The sequence below is a fragment of the Microcaecilia unicolor genome, chromosome 1 (genome assembly GCF_901765095.1).
Source record: "Microcaecilia unicolor chromosome 1, aMicUni1.1, whole genome shotgun sequence".
Taxonomy (NCBI): Eukaryota; Metazoa; Chordata; class Amphibia; order Gymnophiona; family Siphonopidae; genus Microcaecilia; species Microcaecilia unicolor.
Genome location: NC_044031.1, coordinates 732,046,600 through 732,064,892, shown reverse-complemented (window position 1 = coordinate 732,064,892; position 18,293 = coordinate 732,046,600). Strand labels below are relative to the sequence as shown.

Genomic DNA, 18,293 nt, shown 5'->3' with positions numbered 1-18,293 from the left:
TTTCTTCAACAGAAGAGTGGAAAGGGTGTCGGAATTTGGGAAAAATATAGGTCTTGAATGGGGGGGCTCCATCCTCAGCCTTCAGATGAAAGCACTTTAAGTGACTAGAGCCTGTACTTTGGAAGATCTCTCATTATTATTTTATTTATGTATTTGGATTTTGCTCACACCTTTTTCAGTAGTAGCTCAAGGTGAGTTACATTCAGGTACACTGGATATTTCTCTGTCCCAGGAGGGCTCACAATCTAAGTTTGTACCTGAGGCAATGGAGGGTTAAGTGACTTGCCCAAGATCACAAGGAGCAGCAGTGGGATTTGAACTGGCCACCTCTGGATTGCAAGACCAGTGCTCTAACCACTAGGCCACTCCTCCACTCAGCAGCATGCCATCTAGAATAACCAATAATAGCAACATTCCATGTAGAATAACCAATAATAGCAACGTTCCATGTAGAATGTCAAATAGTAGCATCAGAATCTCAATAGTAGCAACATTCCATGTAGAATCTCAACTGTTTATTTAGATTTTGCTCACACCTTTTTCAGTAGTAGCTCAAGGTGAGTCACATTCAGGTACACTGGATATTTCTCTGTCCCAGGAGGGCTCACAATCTAAGTTTAGCTGAAATTCCTCCATTGATCCATGGAGGGAACGTGTTAAGAAAGACACAGGGTTCTTGCTGCCACTTGTAAATGAAAACTCTCAAGAAATTACTTGATTGTGCTAGGGTGGCCTCAGTGGGACTTGAGCCAAACTCTCTTAATGGGTTTTGCAATTCCAAGAACCCTGGCAACACACTTCCTCCATGTAATGCAGATTAGAAGATGACTGTCACTTTCTTCTTTGCTTCAAGACCAGGCATGATGGAACAACTCAGAGCTACACCTTTCTCAGCTGCTGACAGCTACCTGATGCAATGCGCTATTTGGAATGACTCAGTTATCTACTTGATTGAATTTGTGTGATTTCTGAATAACATCAGATGCGACTGAATTGTTTGGCTCCTGGTGCAGGCCCTCTTGCCGAAATATGGCTGTGACAAGTCCTTTCTGAGTCCAGGCTCTCCAATTAGGCTCATTTCTGACGTTTGGATTTATTTGACATTGAATGACTTTTAGACTTATGGTGGACCTATCATTAAAGCTATACTTTTTTCAGCACAGACAAAATCCCATTTTTTTAGCCCAGATGTGTAGGGGAATACTTGAACTTGTGAGTTTTTAAAGCAGCAAGCCACGAAGTACCATAGTGTTGTGTTAAAGAATCTTCTGAAATCAAACTCTTTCTCAGTGCTGACACTGCTTGAATGTAGGAATTACTTGATTACAGAAGGCTGGGCTACATGTTCTGTCTGCTGATAGTTTTGACCTTGGAGAGCCTCCTTGGGTCTATCTTCATGTGCTATAATCAAGGCTATTAGTATGACTCTTAAAAGCAGCAAACTATACCCTTTCCTCTTTCGTGGGCCTGCTGCTACCTTTTGGGATTTAAACTTCTCTTTTTGTTATGGTATTTGCAATTTTCGGGTGCAGACGTTGTGCATCTTTTACATATAACTATATCTGTATTGTTTCTTAAAATCTCCTTTCCCTGAATTCATTGGCCTGTTCAGTGTGCTTGATGTACCTTTCAGATCTGTATGGTGCAAACCTGGGACTCTGATAGGGTCAACACCCTGATGTCCTTAGATCCATGCAGGTGTGGAGTGGATTTTATTCGCTTTAAATATTATTACTGCACGAGCAATGAAATTAATGTCACAACAAAATAACCGTATTATCTGACAACTGAATTGTCTAACCTGCTTTTAGTTCCTGCTCTTCTGAATACATCCAAAACAAAGCTCTCTCACACAATTGTTTTTTTTTTTTTTTGTTACATTTGTACCCTGCGCTTTCCCACTCATGGCAGGCTTAATGCAGCTTCCATGGGGCAATGGAGGGTTAAGTGACTTGCCCAGAGTCACAAGGAGCTGCCTGTGCTGGGAATCAAACTCAGTTCCTCAGTTCCCCAGGACCAAAGTCCACCATCCTAACCACTAGGCCACTCCTCCAGCGTAGTTGCCTTCAGTGCTGTTTTTCCATCTGTTCCTTTTTCATTTTCTTACATAAAAGATAGAGAAAGATTATTAATGTTGCCAGAATGTAGACCTTGCCCAAAATGCAATAGAAAGATCTACAATGTTTGCACTCATTCCACGTGTCTCTTATGCTTGGGTCCCAATAACGATCAAATGGAGTGCAAAGATTGTTCTCAAATGTCACCGCGAGCATAGAGGGAGCATCTGACTGATCTTCGGGGGCATTTCAAAGCCAAGAAAAAGCTACGTCTTGGAAAATCATATAAAAAGAGCTCCTCTGAGCAGAAGACTCCTACATCTGCGCATACCAGTCGAGAACTTTCCGTAGGTTATCAATAGAAATCAAACAAAATAAAACATGGAAAAGAAAATAAGATGATACCTTTTTTATTGGACATAACTTAATACATTTCTTGATTAGCTTTCGAAGGTTGCCCTTCTTCCTCAGATCAGAAATAAGCAAATGAGGTAGCAGATAGTATATATGAGAGAAACATCAAAGCTTAAGACAAGATTCAATCTGCACAGACATCACATGAAAATAGCCGGTGCCAGTCAAGCCCCCACCCCTGTGGGCCAACACTTTACAAGACCAGAACACTGCACCAGTGATTTCACAGTAAGAATACTGAAAGGTAATTTTAAAACAATACAGGAACGTAAGACCTTTGAAATAAGAATGATTGAATATTTTGATACCCAACAAACAGGACTTAATAAGGATCTGGGTTTTCTAACTCATTATAAAACATAAAGCTGTATTTCTCTGTTTATTTCTCTGTTTATTACCCTCCTCTCACCTACCAACATCCATTCTGTTAGAATATCAATGAAATGCTTTGATGTCCCCATGCATACCCCCACCCTCCCACTCTGTCAGACTGTCAAAGTAATGCTTTGATGTTTCTCTTATATATACTATCTGCTACCACATTTGCTTATTTCCGATCTGATGAAGAAGGGCAACCTTCGAAAGCTAATCAAGAAATGTATTAAGTTATGTCCAATAAAAAAGGTATCATCTTATTTTCTTTTCCATGTTTTATTTTGTTTGATTTCTATTGATAACCTTTAAGAGTGGACTAACATGGCTACCACACCTCTGTACTTAAGAACTTTCCATAGAAAGGTCATCCATCTCTAGGCAAAGTGACATTAACCCCTGGATTCCAAAATGGCGCTCAAAATTGTGCGTGGAAATTTGGGCACACGCCTAATTTACGCATGCAATTTAATTGAGTAACGAGCTAATTAGTGCCAGTAATTCGGAATGCCAAGTTATCTGCTTTTGAATTTGGCACTAACTGGCATTTTCAGGAAAGATAACCAGCTAAACGCCGCTAAAAATGACTGGATATCTACAAACAAGCGATTTAACTGGTCGGCGGCCGTTGTCAGCCAGTTAAATCGTTTTGAATATCGGTCGGTATTTAAAAAAATTTTTTTTAGCCATTGCAACATTTATCTTCTTTTTCTATAAACAGCTTTTATATATACAAAACTTATCTGTTAGTCAAAGTACTCCATTCCAACCTGGCCAGCGTTTCCAGCGTCAGAGAAAACGTAGGACTGTTGCAGATGAACAAGTTTTTTGTTAACCCTTCTCCTTTAGTGTTTTTTTTTTTTTAAGTGTCTAAAGCTCTCAGCCATTTATTTTCTAGAATCACAGTGGATTTTAAATTCTGGTGATAGTGTTATTTCCCCTGTCCACTGTATTTTGTAGTGTTAATGTTGGTTGTTCAACAACACGTGTACTTCGGAGGACGTGTTCCCCGGAGGATGTTTATATCGGGGAGGAAAAAAGCACACGTAAATAGCATTTTCAAATCTTTGCACAAGCCTTTCCAGCAGTGGCGTAGGAAAGGGGGGGGGGGGGCGGGGGGGGCGGTCCGCCCCGGGTGCACGCGCTTGGGGGGTGCCGGCCCCGCTGGTTCCCTGCTCTCTCTGCCCCGGAACAGGTTACTTCCTGTTCCGGGGCAGAGAGAGCAGGGAACCAGCGGGGCCGACGCAGCTCCGAGTGACATGCACTCGGGGCGGATCGGCCCTCCCGCAGGTAAGAATGCGGTCCGGGGGGGGGGGGGGAGGTTGCACTCCGGGGGGGGGGGGGGGTCCGCGCCATGCTGCACCCGGGGGGGGGGGTGCGCAGTGGTGACCTGCCCCGGGTGCCATTAGCCCTCGCTACGGCACTGCTTTCCAGCAAAAATCTACTTGCAGCAAAGACAATGCTATAGCTGCTCACAGTCTGTACCTACAGCAGGGGCACAGCCAGACACCCAATTTTGGGCAGGCCTGAACCCAAAGTGGATGGGTATGACAACCCCACCCCTCACCCGGCATCTTTCCCTCCTTCCCCCATATGATCAAGGGGGTCACTTAACTCTACTCCCTGACCCCCCCTGGTACCTTTAAATCCTTTAGTTCTTCACCGGCAGCGAGCAGCAACTCCTTCCCCTTTGCTCGTGCCAACTCCGAGACTTCCCTCTGCTACAACTTCTTGGTCCCGAAAACAGGAAGTTGCATCAGAAAGGAGGGTTGGGCCAGCGTGAGCAGGGGGAATGTGTTGCTGCTCGCTGCTGGCAAAGAACTAAAGGATTTAAAGGTACCGGGGGGGGGGGGGGGAATTGGGGGAGTGGAGTTAAGTGACCCCCTCAATCTCCTGGAGGGAGAGATGCCAGGAGTCCTCAGCTGGTGGGGCTTGGGGAGCTCTGCCACCACATCACTGCTGTGCCATTGCTGGGTGGGCCTGAGTCCAAAGTGGGACTGACTGGTCCCACATCAGGTTTCGAAGCAGAAGTACCTATGCACTTTTACTTGGAGAACTGGTGTGAAGCCTATGGGTAAACATAAACACAATCTTTGTCTCAGTGCGGACAAAACAGTGAGGTACTGCAAGAATAACTTGGGCTTTACTCGGGTAATTTTATAAAAACGAATGGATGTTAAGGCATGAGATGATAACGACTGTTCAGACCATCGAATGTGTTTTTCATCTTAAAGACTCTTTTTAAATATTCCCCTTAATTACATCAACACTTTTTAAGATAGGTTTCTTTATATTGTCTTTTATTTTATGATTTTTAAACATTTTATTGATGTTGCCATTTTGAGCATTATAGAAAAGCAGAATATAAATAAATACGGCTGTGGATTAACACCTTGTTCGTGACATAAACTTCCTAGTAAGTAGAAGTTTTGAGATGCATTCATTTCTCCATTCACCATTTGGTGAAATGCAGGTGGCTATTTGCTTTATATAACAATGGTGGAGTTGTCAAAAAATGCTTGTAGACCACTAAATTGAGTTCCTGGTAGCTTCCTCCAAGACAATTGTCTATTACTCTTTCTGGAAAGGAGTAGAAAATGCAGGTCCAGTCCCCACCGTGGCATCAACGGCATCTTTCTGGATCTCATTCACTGAGGGATCCTACCCAGTTTGTGCCCTTTAAATGAGCCCTTTATGAATATAATTAATACTGTGATTAGAAATGATGCAAGTAGTAGAGTTAAATACCACAAATGTGTCTCTCTGTTCATAAGTTACTCCTCTGAAGGGCATTGCTTGTCTTTGAGGTCACTATGAAAATAAGCTACGTCTGAAATTTTTTCCTGACCTGGTATCTGTGTTTTGCACATTCCTTGTCAAGACCTCGAAGCAGCTTTTCTTCTTTTGGCCTGTACGGACGTACAAAACTGGCAGAGTCCAGCAGTATCCTGTTTAAGGTATGTTCAAAATTGACATGTCTCTGTGCCATCAGGACATATTCCCTCTTCTCAAGCAGATTAGGACAGTCACAGAGGTTGGGCACCCAAACGTACTCTCGTCTCACAATGGGGAAATTATTCTTGTAGGTCAGTATCACCTGGACTTCGTAACGGGTTTCGTGGCCGACGGTCTTTTTACTTATGACCTTGCCACGAAAAACTGGAAAGGAAGTAAAACAAAACAGTGGAAACGTCTTAATTATTAGTACAGTTAGTTATGACAGTTTTGTATGTGTGTGTCAGTCTACCGTTTACTTCAGGCCTACTGAAAAGGAACCCACAGAGAGAAGCTGAAATTACTGTTATCACCCCGAAGGAGAGCAAAATCATGTGTTTCTCACCAAAGTCCTTTTCACAGTATTGCTTGATTTTGTTCTGTCGTCCTTGGACTTTCTTGCACTTCCCACATTTACCTGTAACAAGAAATCAATCTAGGTAGAGAGTCCAAAATAGTGTGCGATCTGCACGCCCTTAGATTTGATTGGTGGTGGGGAGGAGAGGGTGATAATAGAGTGGATGAACACAGTGACATAAGACCTTCCTCCCAGAAAGAAGAGGCTAAGCTTCAGACTATCAGCGGAGAAGCGGTAAAAAGCGGCACTGAGAAGATGTAGACTGTGAATTTTTCTTGGAGGTCAGGTTTGGGTCCAGTATGGGGCTGCAGTTACTCCTCAGAGGGTTCTTGGGACAAGGTGCACATGAGGTGTGGCAGGGCAAGACGATATTTTCTTTTAAAAACAAAACAAGAACCACAAAAGACAGCACCAATGCAAAAGTTTGCCTTGTTGGGTTTTATCTTCAGTTTTTAATAGTTATTTAATAACATTTTGATCTTGGACACCTTTTCCATTGATACTGTCTTTTGTGAAATTTTTGTAATCCAAGTAGGTAGGTTGGTGAGGAGATAGGGAGCATGCAGACTGAAAAAAATCTGAAATATATATATGATTTTCGAATTATAACCTTTATTCTGTTTCAGTCTACCGGGGGGGGGGGGGGGGGGGGGGGGGGGGGGGGGGGGGGGGGAGGAGAAGAGCCCACATCCTTTAAATACCCAGCAACATCTCTGCTCACAGATACAGGCATAAATCAGGCATAGGTGTCAGTCTACGATTTGCTGATTTAACTTAAACTCCATGAATTCTGCACCTGTTGCCTGTTTCTTACTTTCTGTGTGCTGTCAGTATGAAACCATCACAAATGAGCAGAAATCCATCATCCCTGTTTCCTCCCTCTGTCTTTTCACTGTATATCTGTGCGTAGCTTAAGATAACTAGAAGGGGGAGAGGGGAGGAAAAGGTGGAAAGAGGCTTCTGGTATTTCTGTTCTGCACTGGCGCTCCTGCAGTGAAAAAGGCCCTGCTACGATCAGGGTGGGCCTTCAGCCACCCTGAGCTTCTGCTGCTCCCATTTACAACGTGATATGTGAACTGTGTGGGCTCAAATCTGAACTGCATCTGCTCCCTTCACTTTGCTGTGCCATACGCCTGGATTGGATTTTCTGAGTCAGTGCCCCAGGGGCGGACTGAAAGTACTCTGGACCCTCCCTTGCCCCCCACATGCTACCGCTGCTCCCCACACACTACTGCCACCGCCCCCGCAGCCCTTACCTTCCTCCATGTCCAGCATATCATCCGAGCTCCCCTTCTACCCTCCTCATGCCCAGCGCGTCCCTCCGACTCCCCATTTCCACCTTCCATGTTGCTGCTGAGCATGCCGCTGCTACTGCTGTCCGTGGCAGCTCCAGTTTAAAATGGCCTCTGCGGCCTCTCACGGTAGTCTCGCGAGAGTTTGCGGCCACCATTTTCAACCGCGGAGCCAGTACAGGACACAGGCAGCGGCGGGGAGAATCGTCACTTCGCCAGGGTGGCTGTAGTGTGCAGCGTCGGCGGCTCCTAGACCACCAGGGCAGCTGTAATGTGCAGCGGCAATGGCAGGCAAGGGCAACCAGGCAGAGCCTTTGGGCCCCCTGAAGCCTCTGGGCCCTCGCGCACTGCCCGGTTGCCCAAATGGTCAGTCTGCCCCTGTCTGGCCCACTCAATTCTAAAAACTCATCTTTTATGGTTGCTTTTACCAGTGGCGTAGCCATGGGAGGGCCCGGGTGGACCTGGGCCCACCCATAATTTTGACACCTTTGTTATAGCTGGTGGGGGTTCTCCAAGCCCCGCCAGCTGGAAGAGGTCCTCCAGCAGCCAAAACAGGTCATTCCTCTACTTGCTGCAGCTGGTGGCACTGTTCACATGCCACCATGTTGTCCCCTCCCCCCCTGTACATACTCCGCTCCTGTGCATGCATGAAAACTGAGCATATACAGGAGGGGAGAGGCTGGCACAGCAGCAGCACATAGACAGTGCCACCAGCTACAGCAAGTAGATCCCCACCAGCTCAGGTATTTATTTTAGTTGTTGGGGGTTGGTGGGTAGGGGTGGGGGCAGAAAGCACAGGGGGGGGGGGGGACTTGTGTGCCCACCCCAAATGCCATGTCTGGCTACACCTCTGGCTTTTACATCTTCTCTATAATAAATCCACTCTCATAGATTCTCATTTGTCTCATATGTTTATCTTGACTGGACCGCAAGCTCTGTGGAGCAGGGACTCTTTCTCATGTGCATCTGTAAAGCACTACATCTGCCTCGAAGTGCTCTAGAAACAGTGGGCCCGATGTTCAGCCGGCAGCGATCAGCATTTTGCTGCCACCGGCACTGAATTTATGGGTTTCTTGAACGTGCTAATAACGTATAGCCAGTTAAGTGAAATATTCAGCACATAACTGGCTATGGGTTACTGCATAAAGATAGGACTGACTCTTATGCAGGTCCTTTTTATGCGGTTAATCACGCGTCACCTAGATAGGATTTTAGATACTGCTGGGGAGGAGCCGGCTGTCTTGGTACATGTGGGTACCAATGACATAGGAAATGTGGGAGAGAGGTTCTGGAAGCCAAATTTAGGCTCTTAGGTAGAAAGCTCAAATCCAGATCCTCTAGGGTAGCATTTTCTGAAATGCTACCTGTTCCACGTGCAGGGCCCAAGAAACAGGCAGAGCTCCAGAGTCTCAATGCGTGGATGAGACGATGGTGCAGGGAGGAGGGTTTTAGATTTGTTAGGAAATGGGCAACATTCTGGGGAAGGGGGAACCTATTCCGAAAGGATGGGCTCCACCTTAACCAGGGTGGGACCAGGCTGCTGGCATCGGCATTTAAAAAGGAGATAGAGCAGCTTTTAAACTAGAAATGGGGAGAAGGCCGACAGTCGCTCAAAAGCGCATGGTTCGTGATAAGGTATCTTTCAAAGATATCACCAAAACAGGGAAGATAGGGTATCCTGATAGTGAGGTTGCAAAAGAGACCGTAGTAGATCAGGTGTCCTTAAATAAAAATAAAAATCAGACAAAAGATTGCAAATTAATACTGTCAAGTACTAAGCATGATGTAAATAGGAACAACAAACATAGTTTGAAATGTCTATATGCGAATGCCAGGAGCCTACGAAATAAGATGGGAGAGTTAGAATATATTGCACTAAATGAAAAATTAGATATAATAGGCATCTCTGAGACCTGGTGGAAGGAGGATAACCAGTGGGGCACTGTCATACTGGGGTATAAATTACATCGTAGTGATAGGGTGGATTGAATTAGTGGAGGGGTAGCATTATATATTAACAAGAGCCTTGAATCAAATAGATTGAAAATTCTGCAGGAAACAAAACACTTCTTGGAATCACTGTGGATTGAAATTCCATGTGTAAAGGGGAAAAGGATAGTGATAGGAGTGTACTACCGTCCGCCTGGCCAGGATGAACAGATGGATGCAGAAATGTTAAAGGAAATTAGGGACGCAAACAAACTGGGCAACACAATTATAATGGATGATTTCAATTACCACGATATTGACTGGGTAAATGTAACATCGGGGCACGCTAGGGAGGTAAAATTCCTTGATGAAATCAAGTACAGCTTTATGGAGCAGCTGGTAGAGGAGCCGACGAGAGAAGGAAAAATTCTAGACCTAGTCCTTAGTGGAGCGCATGATCTGGTGCGGGAAGTAATGGTGCCGGGGGTCGCTGCATGACTAATATTCCGCCAATGTCGTTATGCTCATATTAGCCCTCTCCTCAAGTCACTTCACTGGCTTCCTATCCGTTTTCACATACAGTTCAAACTCCTCTTATTGACCTATAATTGCATTCACTCTGCAGCTCCTCAGTACCTCTCCACTCTCATCTCTCCCTACATTCCTCCCCGGGAACTCAGTTCACTGGATAAATCTCTCTTATCTGCACCCTTCTCCAGACCGCTAACTCCAGACTCCGTTCCTTTTATCTTGCTGCACCATATGCCTAGAATAGCTCCATCTCTGGCCTCTAGGCTAAAAGCCCACCTTTTGATGCTGCTTTTAACTTCTAACCCTAATTCACTTGTACAGAACCCTTATTTTATCATCCTCACTTTAATGCTTACCACAACGAGCAATAATTTAATGAAAACACAATACCACTCCAACTACACTCTTTACACTCTCTCGCTATACCCGTATGCTTAATTCTATATTGCTATCCATGTACTCCATGCAACTCCAATGTATCACTTACTCCAGAATGGCGATGGCCATAACGGAATATTGTAAGCCACATTGAGCCTGCAAATAGGTGGGAAAATGTGGGATACAAATACAACAAATAATAAATAATCCTATATAATAAAACTCACCCTCAACGTTCTGAGGACACTGACGTCAGTGTCACTTCCTGCAGGCACTTCCTTCGGGTTCGAAGGGTTCGTGGTGGTGAAGCCACCGAAATCACTGTGTCTGGGCCCCGCCCTTGTGTCAAACGTGATGACGTCGAGGGCGGAGCAATGGCATCAAAGATCGGGGCGGAGCAATGGCGTCACTGGATGAAGGTGCCGTGCGTTGACAAGGTGCGGAGCAATGGCGGTCAGTGGCTTCACAACGCCGAAGGGGTGGGTAGGGAGGGGGTGTTTGGGAGGAAAACCTTGCTAGCGCCCGTTTCATTTCCTCCAGAAACGAGCATGTTTTACTAGTAATAATAATAATATTCCCTTATCTCTTGTTTGTCCTGCTTATCTGTCCTAATTAGATTGTAAGCTCTGTCGAGCAGGGACTGTCTCTTCATGTTCACGTGTACAGCGCTGCGTAAGTCTTGTAGCGCTATAGAAATGATAAGTAGTAGTAGTAGTAATGTAATGGGGCAGTTCTACAAATTGAAGAGTAGCAAATCTCCTGAACCGGATGGTATTCATCCCAGAGTACTGATAGAACTGAAAAATGAGCTTGCGGAGCTACTGTTAGAAATATGTAATTTATCCTTAAAATCGAGCGTGGTACCGGAAGATTGGAGGGTGGCCAATGTAACGCCAATTTTTAAAAAAGGTTCCAGAGGAGATCCAGGAAATTATAGACCGGTGAGTCTGACTTTGGTGCCGGGCAAAATGGTAGAGACTATTATTAAGAACAAAATTACAGAGCATATTCAAAAGCATGGATTAATTAGACAAAGTCAACATGGATTTAGTGAAGGGAAATCGTGCCTCACCAATCTACTACATTTCTTTGAAGGGGTGAACAAATGTGGATAAAGGTGAGCCGGTTCATATTGTGTATCTGGATTTTCAGAAGGTGTTTGACAAAGTACCTCATGAAAGACTTCAGAGGAAATTGGAGAGTCATGGGCTAGGAGGTAGTGTTCTATTGTGGATTAAAAACTGGTTAAAAGATAGAAAACAGAGAGTAGGGTTACATGGTCAGTATTCTCAATGGAGAAGGGTAGTTAGTGGGGTTCCCCAGGGGTCTGTGCTGGGACCGCTGCTTTTTAACATATTTATAAATGACCTAGAGATGAGAGTAGCTAGTGAGGTAATTAAATTTGCTGATGACACAAAGTTATTCAAAGTCGTTAAATCGCGGGAAGATTGTGAAAAATTACAAGAGGACCTTACGAGACTGGGAGACTGGGAGACTGGGCTTCTAAATGGCAGATGACATTTAATGTGAGCAAGTGCAAAGTGATGCATGTGGGAAAGAGGAACCCCAATTATAGCTATGTCATACAACGTTCCACGTTAGGAGTCACGGACCAAGAAAGGGATCTAGGTGTCGTCGCTGATGATATGTTAAACCTTCTGCTCAGTGTGCTGATGCGGCTAAGAAAGCAAATAGAATGTTACGTATTATTAGGAAAGGAATGGAAAACAAAAATGAGGATGTTATAATGCCTTTGTATCGCTCCAAGGTGCGACCGCACCTCGAATATTGTGTTCAATTCTGGTCGCCGCACCTCAAAAAAGGTATAGTGGAATTAGAAAAGGTGCAGAGAAGGGCGACGAAAATGATAAAGGGGATGGGACAGCTTCCCTACGAGGAAAGGCTAAAGTGGCTAGGGCTTTTCAGCTTGGAGAAAAGGCGGCTGAGGGGAGATATGATAGAGGTCTATAAAATAATGAGTGGAGCTGAATGGGTAGATGTGAAGCATCTGTTTACGCTTTCCAAAAATACTAGGACTAGGGGGCATGCGATGAAGCTACAATGTAGTAAATTTAGAACGAATCAGAGAAAATATTTCTTTACTCAACGTGTAATTAAACTCTGGAATTCGTTGCCAGAGAATGTGGTAAAGGCGGTTAGCTTAGCGGAGTTTAAAAAAGGTTTGGATGGTTTCATAAAAGAAAAGTCCATAGACCATTATTAAATGGACTTGGGGAACATCCACTATGTCTGAGATAAGCAGTATAAAATGCTTTGTACTTTTTTTGGGATCTTGCCAGGTATTTGTGACCTGGATTGGCCACTGTTGGAAACAAGATGCTGGGCTTGATGGACCTTTGGTCTTTCTCAGTATGGCAATACTTATATACTTATGTACTTATGCTCATGAGTGGGATGAGATATGATGTCCTTGGCCTTGTGTTTAAGTTTACTTGTTGATGAGTACTGTAATGTTTTTTTTGGATTGCCAATAAAAAATATGTGAAGTAAAAAAAGATATTTTGGGCTTGTATCCCTAAGCATTTTAAAAGCTAAAGTAAGATCAACATGGAGCCTGTTCACAAGCACTCCAACTAGCTTTCTGACTTCTTGTGCTGAAACAGAAGAGAATTTGTTCCACAAAGAGAAATGACAACAACATTTAGGGGCAAAGTTGTCAAAAACTAAGATATACACAAAAACTAGCACATATGAGTTTGTTTTGTTGGGCAGACTGGATGGACCGTGCAGGTCTTTTTCTGCCGTCATCGTCATCTACTATGTGGGTTACCTTTACCACTAACCCGTGCTATTTTAGCACAGGTCCTATGAGACCTAGTTACTAATAGCTGGGATTCAGGGTCAGTGCTTGGGTCTCTGGAGTCCCCCTACAAACTATCAGTTGCTGCCCCCCCCCCCCAGCCCCAGTTTCTCTTCTCCCTCCCCCCTTCTCTCACCCCGCATCCTTTTTCAGCCCAGTGCCTTAAAAGGTGAAGAACAACATTTTTTTTGTTTTTACTTGACAGCTTTTTAATTTATTTGAAAGCTTCCCATATGTAGATATAAATATCATAAAATAAAATCGAATATCACTAAAACTGCTTAAAAAAATTATTGTAGCTGGTGGAAACAACACTAACAAGAAAGGCTATATTTTGGAGTGGAGGAGTAGCCTAGTGGTTAGTGCAGCAGACCACAATCCTGGGGAACTGGGTTCAAGTCCCACTGCAGCTCCTTGTGACTCTGGGCAAGTCACTTAACCCTCCATTGCCCCTGGTACAAAATAAGTATCTGTATATAAGTAAACCACTTTGAATGTAGTTGCAAAGTACCACAGAAAGGTGGTATATCAAGTCCCATTTCCCTTTCCCTATTTGGGATTCTAAATGGAATGTTGAGATTCTGTTGCTACTATTGGAGATTCTACATGGAATGTTGCTACTATTGGAGATTCTACATGGAATGTTGCCATTCCACTAGCAACATTCCATGTAGAAGCCTGCCCTTGCAGATCAGCAACGCGGCTGCGCAGGCTTCTGTTTCTGTGAGTCTGACGTCCTGCACCTACGTGCAGGACGTGTAGGTGCAGGACGTCAGACTCACAGAAACAGAAGCCTGCGCATCCGAATTGCTGATCTGCAAGGGCAGGCTTCTACATGGAATGTTGCTAGTGGGGTAGTAGCCTAGTGGTTACTGCAGTGGACTTTGATCCTGGGGAACTGAGTTCAATTCCCACTGTAGCTCCTTGCGACTCTGGGCAAGTCACTTAACCCTCCATTGCCCCAGGTACAAAAATAAGTACCTGAATATATGTAAACCACTTTGAATGTAGTTGCAAAAACCTCAGAAAGGCTGTATATCAAGTCCCATTTCCCTTTCCTTCCCTTCTTTTTCTACACTGTTCTATAAACACAGTAACATATGGTCAAATTTCAATATCCTGTTTACTGATGAGTTCATCTTAACTGTTGTTGTAATCTGCCTTGGGAAGCCTGGGGTTATAAGGATTGGAAGTAAAATTAAACTCTTCTTTCATTGGGGCACATCTTCATTTCATCTCTTTTGTGCAAATGGATTATTCTGTTTTGAGCATGTTTCAGGGACACGTGGTTTTCAAAATAATAATAAAACAATTTTCTTTCATGCAGATCTCTCATTTGTTTTAACGTAAACTAAATGGGTTTTAAGCCCCTAATGCAGTCCATTGGTTTCCTTATATTTTGTCCTTGTGATGACTTATACTGTGCCAAAACCTCCCCCCCCAGTGGCGGGGGTGGGTGCGGTCCACCCAGGGTGCACGCTGCTGGGGGGTGCCGTGCAACTGTCCGCTATGTTCGTTCTGTGCTCCCTCTGCCCCGGAACAGGTTACTTCCTGTTTCGGGGCAGAGGGAGCATGGAAACGAACGAAGCGGACAGGTGCACGGCACCCCCCCCAGTGGTGTGCACCCGGGGGGGGGGTTCTTTCGCTGGGGGGGGGGGGTGTCGTGCTGCACCCGGGGGGCGGGGCGCATCGGCGATTCACCCCGAGTGTCAGCCCCCCTAGGAACGCCACTGCCCCTCCCCTACAGTAATGCCACCATCCCTCTCCAGCGTACTAGAGTCCTACCTTGCCGCCCGCCCTGGTAGTGCGGTGGTCTCTGCGGCTGCAGGAAAGAATCCCACTCTTTCCTGCTCACTCCCACTTGCTCCGTCTCCGGCGCTCTTCTTTTTTCTTCTGTGCTGCGGGTGCCGCCTCTGTGTTTTCCCAAAATGGCTGTCGAATCTTCGGCGGCAGTCTTGCGAGACTGCTGCTGGAAGCCTCAGCAGCCATTTTAAAAATATGGCGGTGCTGTCCGCAGCACAGAAAAGTGGAGAGCGCCAGAGACGGAGTAGCCGCAGCAGGCAGGAAAGAGTGGGATTGCTGTGGCAGTGGGGGGGAGGGTAAGCATGGCAGTCTCTGGCACCCCCCGAATGTTGGCGCCCCCCTCCCCCACCGGGCATATTCTGCTTACCACGTTCTGCCGGCACTGCTAGGATTAAGAGTAAAATAACCCATCTTAATGGTAGCCCACATTGATAACTTCCCCCCTTAGTCTACTGACTATTTATTTACTTGGATGTTACTCGCACTTTTTTCAGTAGTAGGTCAAGGTGAATTACATTCAGGTACACTAGATAATTTCTCTGTTGGGCTCAGAATTGAATTTTGTACTTGAGGCAATGGAGGGTTAAGTGATTTTCCTGAGATCACAGGGAGCAGCAGTGGGAATTGAATTGGGCTCCCCTGGACGACAAGGCCAGTGCTCTAACCATTAGGCTATTCCTCCACTCCACAGAAGGTTTACGATCTATCAAATTAATATTCAGGCTTTGCTATGCAGACTGCTTGAATGATCACTGAGCTGAAGCAGTAACTTCAGTGTGGAAACATTAGTAGTAAAGGGAAAACATGAGAACTAGAAGTCTGACTCATGCCTACAAAGAGAGAATGAACAAACACTCCCCATTTCTTAAACACATGGTATGTGATAACAGCTGGGTGGTTTCCACAGGAGACTGCTCTGTGGATTTGTTTCTGGCCAAATGCCAGAATGTTCTTGCCAAAAGTTTGAAGTAGAGGCGTCAAATAGCCTTCCAAAACAAATCCAAGAGGGGACTCCAAAGGTAAACACAAAAGTCAACCTTTATTTGAACATCAGGTTAAACCAAGACTCGACAAAGGACCGTGTTTCAGCCTGAAATGCCTGCCTCAGGAATCAAAGCCCCTTAGTCACTCCTCTGTAAAATTATTACTGGTAATGCACTGAAAATGATAGCACGTATTACAGCAAGAAGGAGCAATGTATGTGTATATATTCAGATATAATGGGCAAAGTTGCCGATAGCGTCTAATTCTGTCAGTGCGGGCAGTGCCGTAGCGAGGGCTAATGGCACCCGGGGCGGGTCGCCGCTGCGCACCCTCCCCCCTGGGTGCAGCACGGCGCGACCCCCCCACCCCCCGGAGCGCAACACCCCCCCCCCCCGGGACCACATTCTTACCTGCGGGAGGGCCGATCCGCCCCGAGTGCACGTCACTCGGAGCTGCATTGGCACCCGCTGGTTCCCTGCTCTCTCTGCCCCGGAACAGAAAGTAACCTGTTCCGGGGCAGAGAGAGCAGGGAGCCAGAGGGGTCGGCACCCCCGAGCGTGTGCACCCGGGGCGGACCGCCCCTCCCCCCTTCCTACGCCACTGAGTGCGGGGAAAAAAGATGCCCCGGCGACTTTGTCCGTTATATCTGAAGATGTACACATACATTGCTCCTTCTTACTGTAACACCTGCTAGCATTTTCAGTGCATTACCAGTAATAATTTTACAGAGGAGTGACCAAGAAACTTTGACTCCTGAGGCAGGCTCCCGTGTCGAGACATGATTTAACTTGATGTTCGAAAAAAGGTCGACTTTTCTGTTTACTTTTGGGGTATCCTCTTGGATAATTAATTTTTTTTCTATTCAATCTGATTGCTCTGTTGAACCGCTTTAGCCTAAGATCCTGGGAGATGTAGTGGGTATGCTAATCTATTAATATTTTGTATTGGTTTTGCTGTTAATTTAATTATATTTCTGTTTGTTTTATATTTAATCTGTAACTTACTAGCACTATGTACCGGCTACTTAATATGTAAATCGCTTTGACAGCACTGCCCTAAGCGTTTCATCAAATAAAGACAACCTTGAACCTTGATTTGTTTTGGGAGGCTGTTTGATGTCCCTACTTTGGTGTTTTCGGACTTGAGCTTGTGGTACCGGTTGCCTCTCCCCTTTTCTTGTTCTTGACAAAAGATTAAACATTCTGAAATTCTTTCAAGATAAATGTGCTTTATCTGCGAAGTCTGGCCCCTGAAAGCCCTCAGTTGGATCAAAGGTGACAGAGTGGAAGTAAACAGATAAGCAAAATTTGGTCAAAGCCCTACCCTTGCAGTGGTGCAACGTGATCCCTCCTACCTCTCCCCAAAAGTCAGAAAGACAGGTTCCATACCTAGCCTGGGGTCTTCCAGGATGTCGTTGGTCTCTGCGTTCTCTCGCTGCAGGCGTGGCTGAGGATGTGGGTTTATGGGAACTGCAGGCTTCCACAACACTGCGGGGAGCAAATAGAGAGAATCAACCTTTTGCTCCCCAGTCACTAACATTTAGCACTGCTGTAAGGAAAAGGTTTCAGTCTGCGGGTGTCAGTGTAAATTTAGTTGGGTATGCATGATCACATGAAAGTGCTGCGTGAGGGGGTGGCATCCTTAATATACAATGACTCTCATTTTACAAAAACTGTTCAAGTTTGACATGTGCATAAACCGGCACTTAAATGTTTATCTTGCAGAAACGTCTGAGTTCCCATTTTACAAAGCCGGGATACGCGCGAATCAGACTCAAGTGCGTGCAAATGGCAGAGTGTGTGGTCTGGGTGTGTCTTGGGAGGAACAAAGGCATGGAAAGTTGATAGACGTTTTAGTCTCCATTGCAGAAGGGGTCTAAACCAGGGGCGTAGCCAGACCTCGGCAGGAGGGGGGGCCAGAGCCCGAGGTGGGGGAGCACTGTTCAGCCGCTTCCCCCGCCGCCGACCCCCCCGCCACTTTGGATCCCCCCTGCAACCCCCCCCCCCCCCACTGCCCGCCCACCCCGCTGCCACATCAGGTACCTTGTTTGCTGGTGGGGGTCCCCAATCCCCGCCAGCCGAAGAGTATGCATGTAGCCCTGTGCAGGACGTAAGGCGTCAGAAACAGACACAACGAAGGTGCTGGAGTCAACCAGCGCTGAAGAAGACTCTTCGGCTGGCGGGGTTTGGGGACCCCCACCAGCAAACAAGGTACCTGATGCGGTGGCAGGGCGGGCGGCAGCAGGGCGGGGGGTCAAATGTAAGGGGGGCCAGGGTGTAATCTGTGGGGGCCCATGCCCCCCTGGCCCCACGTAGCTATGACCCTGGTCTAAACATCTATCCATTGGGAGTTACAGCTGC

General features: G+C 45.8%; 1 protein-coding gene across 2 annotated transcripts in view; it reads right to left on the bottom strand.

Annotated features, from left to right (window-relative positions):
• Positions 1-5,001: 5,001 nt before the first annotated feature.
• Positions 5,002-18,293, bottom strand: part of LOC115459847 (ADAMTS-like protein 5) — a 105,724-nt gene continuing 92,432 nt past the window's right edge. The window contains exons 11-13 of one of the 2 annotated variants that reach the window (XM_030189646.1): positions 17,322-17,420; positions 6,184-6,255; positions 5,002-6,002 (exon numbers count right to left, since the gene is read on the bottom strand). In XM_030189646.1, coding sequence (XP_030045506.1) covers positions 5,668-6,002; positions 6,184-6,255; positions 17,322-17,420 — 506 coding nt within the window. In that variant the 3' untranslated portion in view covers positions 5,002-5,667. The remainder of the gene's footprint in view (positions 6,003-6,183; positions 6,256-17,321; positions 17,421-18,293) is intronic. The other variant, XM_030189645.1, reaches the window with a different exon arrangement.